Below are 7,617 nucleotides of genomic sequence, written 5' to 3'. Positions count from 1 at the left end.
TCACTTTTAAACTTTTTTTTATTATGCAGGTTTGAAATAAAAGAAGCATTGTGACACAAACAGATGCTGCTGGCAAGGGGGGAGGGGGGGGAGGGAGCAGCACCCAAAATGTAAAAAAGAAAAAGAAATCATTGTTGTGATCATCATCTTTTTTTATCAAACCAAAGGAAATGAAACAATAAAATAAGAATAAAAATACACCTCCATTGTAAGAAGCAAAAGTGATCTAATTTCTTTCATAAATAAGAAAACCTGTCAAATAAATGGCTGATGGATAACTAGCGGAAACAATATATTGATAACCATTTAAAATATTTATCATTACTGGCTTTACAAATAAAATAACTACAATTGGCAGGTTTTTTTACACAACTTAAAATGTTATAGTTCTGTAACAACTAAAACTGAAATTATGCAACAGTAAAGAGATAAATACAGATGTCTTTGTCAGCAAAATGCATTTCTGTTAATCACACAAAAAGTTAAAAAAGATGAGATCAACACAACCAAACACCAAGTAGAAACTTATAAAAATCACTGTAATGTGGATGTGATGGCTCCATTCACATATTTCATTACTTCACTTGTGCATGTCGAGGAGACAAAATTGACATTATGGTCAGAGAAAATAAGAAAAGGGAGGTGGGGGGGGGGGGGTCATTTTAAAGCAATATCTTTTTTTTTGCCTCCAACCGCAACATTATATCTCATTCTATCTCACGGCGCTTCTTTCTCTCTTTCTATCTCTTCCCTCTCTATCTCTCACCTGGCTCTTTCCATTTAATGATCTGCAGGACACATATTGTGTATTCAGTTTTAGATTGAACTTTATTGGAAAAAAAACACACCAGTGAGCACAGATTTAATGCAAGAACGAGAGTGTGAAATACTCCTCTGAAATCCAGCTGCACACGGCTGTTAAAATTCACGAGAAAGACTCGACACTCGAACGCTGACACACTCTTGCGCACGCGTGTGTGTCCGTGCACATACACACTCAACTTCACACGTCATGAATGGGGTACATTCTAACGTCCAGACACACACACACACGCACGCACACAAAATGACTTACATGTAATATTAAACAAGAAACAAATCTATCTGGACTTCCAATTCCCAATTTGATCCCATAAAAGTGATATTTACAATCACACTGTGACCGCTCAGTAGACCTCAACAGGTCTTTAATATTAAAAAAAGATTCTTTTTGTTTTGTTTCTTTTCCCCACCCAAGCTTTTTGTATCAATTTGCAGGCCCTTAAGCAAAGCTACCATAACATCAAAGCCTGCGCTGAACCTACTAGAAGTTAATATTTTTCTACAGTACAGGGCCCGACGCTTATTGGCAAAAAAAAAGAGGAACAGTTTTGCAAGCCAGAAATAAATAAAACAACAACAACAACAAAAAGGAAAATTTAAAAAAACACAAAAGGAAATTAAAATGATTAAAGAAGTCGAAGAGTATTTTTTTTTCTTCTACTTATTGTAATTAAAGCTGGATGGGGTCCCTGAGGGGACTTTGATGGTGACACAGAAGAGGAGTGCTCTACAGCCCGGCCTGTATCTGAGCTGCCATAGACACACAACTCAGAGAGCAGGGTGGGAGCCGGAGGGAGGGGGGGGCTTATAAGTGCTTGGCAAAGTTCAAACAGCAGGAGGACTGCTAATACATTAAGTGGTACAGACAGCAGTCATCTAGTCAAACAACTCTGGTCACAAATTCTTCTAGAAACTGAAAGAAATTATCATTACAATGACAAAAAAAAGGTGGTGGTGTTGGTGGTGTTGGTTTGGGAGGCGGAGTGTGTGTGTGTGTGTGTGAGTGTTTGTATATGAATGCATCTTATTGTATGTTGAGTGTGAACTGTGTGTAAGTGTGCGTGCGTCAGAAGAGGGTTGAGGGGAGAGGGGCGAGGGGGATGTTGGGTGAGAGTAGACTTCTCTGTGTCGTATTTGTCGACCGAGCATGATCTTCAGTTTCAGGTGAGGTAGAGTGGCTTGTCCCTGCCAATCATGCTGCCACTGGAGAGAAACAAAAAACAAAAAACAGAAGCGCAGGTTAGATGACGAACAAAAGACACAACGGTGAAGAGAAAAAGGCTTCAAACACAAAAGGAGGTATATTTTTCTCAAATTGCCGATACTTTTAATGCCCACAATTTAAGCCCATTCTCGTTACTTCAACCTTCCCCGAACTAAAGCCTGCAAATTAAACGAAACATGTCCTCGTACTTTGGCATGACCTCTGAATATCTTCCCGTGCTGCAGGACTCTGCAGCCTGCCAAACCATTTAGCACAATAACAGTGAAAACTTGTGTAAGGAACATCTGTTTTTTTACTGCTGTCTGACAAACACATGACAAGCTCTATTATCTCACCATTACCTCTCCAGCTGTCTCCCCTGTCTCACTGCAACCGAGCTGACAATTTTCAACACTTATATTGTGAAAGCAGTGGGAGAGACGTCTGACAAGACTATATATGCTTGTTTCTCCAGGAGCTCTGGTCTAAGACTTGGATTGGACTACATCTATCTGACAAATTCAACCTGGAAAACTCTTGGCATTTACTTTTTCACAATATATATATATATTTACTTTGAGTAAACGCATTAAACAGCAAAGGAAAATGTCCATTTGGTTGAATTCAGTGAATTTGTCGCCATTCAAAATGTATTTTAAGACTATGAGATTAGATGCGATGCAGTGGTCATTGCATAAATCAGTCTCCTCTGTCTCAACTGACCTGCAGTGGTTGCCACACTCCCGATTGCAGTATTCACTGTCCCAGTCATGGCTCTGAGCCGCTCCAGGACCTGGGCCAGGGGCTCCTGGAGACTGGGAACCCCCAATACTCTTCTGATATTCTGACTGGAGGTGGGAAAACCCCTGGAGAAAGAAAGAAAATGAAGTCAACATCTTAAAGTATAAACTATTCCTTAGAACGGAGCGTGTCTCCGTTTGTTGCTCTACCTGCTGCCCAGGAGGTGGGGAGTGAAGAGAGGCCTGCAACCCCATCTGGTGAGAGATGATTGGCTGGGACTGGACCTGCTGCATGCGGATAGGCTGGTTGAGGAGCGAGCTCTGGTGCAGGGAGAGCTGCTGGTGGGGGTGAAGGGGTGGGCTGATCTGGAAGGAGGAAGGGGGAGAGGCACTAATGCTTGGCAGCATCTGCGATTGGCTGAGCGTCTGCGACAGGGCGTGGCGAGGGGCGTGTCCTGCGTAGCTCTGCAGGTCGGTGAGAGGGAAGGCCCCGTGCCCCAGGTAGGGCGACGACGACTGGGGGGGAGGTGGCACGCTATACAGGGGCGGGTTCGCTGGCATCATGTGTGGAGAACCCTGGCTTGTTTGGGCACTTTTTGTCTCCACGGGATCATTATACGTCTAGAGGGGACGGAGGAGAAGGAAAATGGTTACACTCATTGTTACAATACATAACAGCTTATTGCAGCGTGGATATTATTCTTGTTTTGCATCGTTATCATGCAATGGCATTTTGTGTGCTTACCTCCAAATAAAGTGATTTAGATAAACTGGCTGAACTGTTTACAACATGAATGTGGAGTTTATATTTTGTGTCCTGTGTGACTTGATTGATATTGCCATGTTCCCAGATCTCTTAACCACTAGAAATTAATTTAATATTCAACATATTGAAATGCAGAACTAAACTGCTCTTTCTAGAAGCAAGCAGCATTGTTACGCAGTCTCTAATTTGCTTATAATATGTACTAATAGTGTGAAAATGATACATACAAATTAGTATGCAAATATAGTTTGAGATCGATATGAATGTGCATACAATAGCTGATAGTGACTAAATGTCCCATAATTCTTTGTGCCTCCTCAAGTTTTCAAAACAATATGTCAATGAAGCAAAAGAAAAGGAGCAGCTGGCATTGGCAAATTCAAATTCAAGGGCAATTATCTAAACAACTTCATGAATTAAATTGAAAAGTGGCATGGCTCCTCTTCCAAGAAACTTACATTTGATGTGAAAATGTGGTTTTAAAAGGTAGTTTTGTAACAGAGTGCACTAATCTACACTCTTCATTATCTAAAGAAATTAAAGTATGTGTAGCCATTGCGGTTAATGCTAATCACGGTCACCGCTCTGTTGCTCCTCTCTTTATTTATTTATTATACACAGACCCCTGTTGATGCTGTGAGACCCGACACACACATTTATTCTGCAGGTCTTTCTGTCTCCCTTTCTTTTATGAGCTGGTGTATGTATGAAATACATCCAGTGTTTCTCATTAGCTGTCAAACAGGCTGGAGTGATGGGTGGTGGTCTACTATTTAGTAGTGGCTCACATCCATTCCTCTGAACCCATGAAATAATCAATGGAACGGGATGGAGGGATGGATAAAAGAGAGGGTCAGATATATTTGCAGGGTCAAGTGGAAAATGAAAAACTGAAGAAATGATGTGAAGGGAGAAGGACGAGAGGATGGGTCTGATTTGTTTCACCATATTTTATTCTAAGAGGTCATTTTAGGGTGACGTATTGCAGGATTTTATATCCATCCGAAGAAATATATGAAGCGTGTATGTGTTTAAATTAAAGTTTGCGAGGATTGAAACATTTGTGAAATCTTTTTCTTTTTTTAATTTAGACTTTATAAATCACATTCTGTACATGGGGGCTCTTGGATTCAAATGAACACAAGAGAAGTGCCATGACATACAGTGGGAAGCAATCACACTTTTGTTTTTTCCTCTCCTCCCAAACAAACCGACATGCGTCACAAAACAAAAAGGCAACAGGTGCACTCTGAAGATGTGAATCCTCCAAATGACACTCCAATTACCTCCAATTCCACCCGCCCCAATTCACTTTGAAAAGACTCCTTCATTGGTAATTAAAAAAAGAAAGTCGCGTTGAATCATGAGATTCAGCCCTGCATTCAGATTGGCTGTCAGTTTTTTGACTGGCAATCTAGCAGCATATAGTATCAATCAGGCCTCTGTATGTGAGCCCTGACGTGAATGTCTAATTGCAGCAAAGACAAGAGATGAGAATAGTCTTTTTAGTTGAAAGTATGCCACAGTGAAGAGGCTGATGAATTAACTATTCATGCCTTAATCAAGGTGCTTGTTTTCGGCCCATGAGCATGAGAGGAAGTGCGGCGCTGCGCGGAGGGGAGGAAGGAGGACTGGGAAGAGTGAGGGGGAAGAGGAGGAGCTTGGTATATGCTAATGCAATTTAGAGTTGTGTTTCGAAAACAATGCCGAAACACTGAAATGAAACGCAGTGCACCAACAGATTGAAACACCCAAAGATAACTATTGTGTAAGCCTTGCAGATGTACGAAGAGTTTGGTGAACATATGACATCATGCTTTTATAGAAATCTAACTTTTGGGTACGTTTTTTTGGGACAAACGCAGCTAGAAAGGTGTTTACGTTCTGGGCTAAACAGGAGTAAACTGCAGCAAAGAGTGAGCAGTAGGTGTGAGCAAACCTCAGCTTGCACATTAGTGGCCCATCAGGGAGGACAGAAACACCAGGAGGACAGCAAATGATACGTAATGCCCACTTCTGTTCTTACATGTGCCCAATGATGAGCGCGCACACACAGACGTGTATGGTTACTTATTTCATTTCTCCCCAGGTTGCAAATTGGGTGTGTTTGAGACCTAATTTTCACTGTTCTCCTCTGAGCACACACAAACACATACACACACATCCTCTCTTCCTCTCTCACACACACACACACACACACACACACACACACACACACACACACACACACACACACACACACACACACACACACACACACACACACACACACACACAGACACACACACACACACATTCACAAACATACTGACAATTCTGTGCAGCAAGTGGACCCTTTCCTTGGAATAAGAGTGAGAGGAATTCTCTGTCTAATTTATCATCCCTTATATCGCCGCTGACCCATGTATATCAAAGATGTGACCCCCGTGGTTACCTTGGAAACCAGACTGGCTCTGTAGGCGGCCAGGGCTTTCAGGTACTCCTTCTTAGCAGCCTCTGTTTTCCTCTTGTAGTTCTGCAGGAGCAAACACAACAACAACAACAACGATTGATTACAAGGTGATGCCAAAGGCTAAAATGACCCAGTGGTCCACAGTGACTGATGTGGATGAGATTTTGGGAGTCATGGTGTGATTGTGTGACCCGGCAGTGAGCTCTGTGACGGAAAACCTATCAAATGTATTCATGGCGCATTTATCAAGTGAAGGAGATTTGGCCATCTGCATGGTGTTGCTGCATTTGAATCATTTATTCCTTCAAAATGTCCAGAATGAAATGCAGAGAGAGTGTGCGCGCAACACTGTGAAAATGGAGTTTGAAATATTATGACGCTAAAGGAGCAACGAGAAGCTGTTTGTCATTTTGTGTGTTGCTTTCCAGCCTCTTCCTCTATTAAGGCTGTTGCTCATCTCTTAATCAGAGCTGATGTCCCAGCAAATCATTCAGACGAGGGGGGGAGGGGGGGGAATAAAAGAATTCAAAACAGCGTTAGTAAAGAGGCAATCTCAAGCCTTCTGAATAAACCTCAAATGATGCGTTAAGACAGGGAATTCAAGTTAATGTCATCACATGTCACTCAGGTTTTTTTTATAGCTGCCACCGCCTTTTTGATGCGGGGAAAACAAGTCGCAAAAAGTCCACCCTTAAATCGATGAGGAAGACTCAGATCTCAGCTCCTCTCTGGAGCATTTTAATATGAAGGAGGACGTGTGTTTGAATGCAGCGGGTAATTACTGATCCTCAGTGTGAGACAGTCTGTGGCTCCATGGACGGGGTCATTTCTTTCAAAGAGGTGGGGTAGAATAACCATTAAGCATTCATGGGTTGCCAAATGCACAAAGGCTGGCAGCTGCTAACACATACAGTCAATAAACAAACAGACATGCACACGGAACAGCAAACAAACTGGGATGAAGACGGCTACAATCTCTTGCTTAAAGAGATGATGTTCATCCTCTCACTCATCCCTATTTACTATATTGTTGATATTTCCCTTCCATCATATACATTCAGATATTTTGGAACAAGACTGCATTGAATTAGTAAGTTCAAAATACAGGAATACACCGTAGACTTTCATAATACAAACAGATACTCCCCATTAAGAAATAAAATACAGTTCTTGTAAAAAGAAACTAAAAAAAAACTGACAACCTTACCACTCACCCCTTTAAATATTGATAGAGCCATGGCTGCCTCTTTAATGAACCCCAAACTTCTCCCAGCAGCTTTAATTTCAAATCAATTTAACACAGCTAATGATTCGCGCAACGACGGATACTTTTAAATAAATTACCATGCCTAAGGATGTCTAATTATTCCAAAGTGAGTGGATTCATTAGCAATTGAAGCCGTCAGAGGCTGCAGGTCAGTATGAATTAAAAATAACAAAGCTGCGAGGGGAGAGCATATGCCTCCATCGTAATCCTGACACAGAGGTGTCCCGCCTGAATTAGCCCCTAATTGTACCTTAATGAAATGTTCTTGTTTGATAACCAGTTAATTACAGAAGACAATAACTCCGCACCCTGCTGACACTGAAGGGAGTGATTACCACGACGACTGAAAAGCCGAGCGACCGGTGA

At 41.8% G+C, this 7,617-nt stretch overlaps 1 protein-coding gene across 1 annotated transcript in view; it reads right to left on the bottom strand.

The window, feature by feature from the left end:
- The window catches only part of tox2 (TOX high mobility group box family member 2), a 47,353-nt gene continuing 39,736 nt past the window's right edge, over window positions 1-7,617 (bottom strand). Inside the window, exons 3-6 of the mRNA XM_068712723.1 lie at window positions 5,967-6,047; window positions 2,977-3,387; window positions 2,750-2,892; window positions 1-2,025 (exon numbers count right to left, since the gene is read on the bottom strand). Coding sequence (XP_068568824.1) covers window positions 1,983-2,025; window positions 2,750-2,892; window positions 2,977-3,387; window positions 5,967-6,047 — 678 coding nt within the window. The 3' untranslated portion in view covers window positions 1-1,982. The remainder of the gene's footprint in view (window positions 2,026-2,749; window positions 2,893-2,976; window positions 3,388-5,966; window positions 6,048-7,617) is intronic.

This window comes from Cebidichthys violaceus, unplaced genomic scaffold (assembly GCF_023349555.1).
Source record: "Cebidichthys violaceus isolate CVI_PGR_0920_01 unplaced genomic scaffold, fCebVio1.0.p SCAF_17, whole genome shotgun sequence".
Lineage (NCBI taxonomy): Eukaryota > Metazoa > Chordata > Actinopteri > Perciformes > Stichaeidae > Cebidichthys > Cebidichthys violaceus.
Note: the sequence above shows the minus strand (reverse complement) of the source record. Positions and strands in the feature narration are given on the sequence as shown.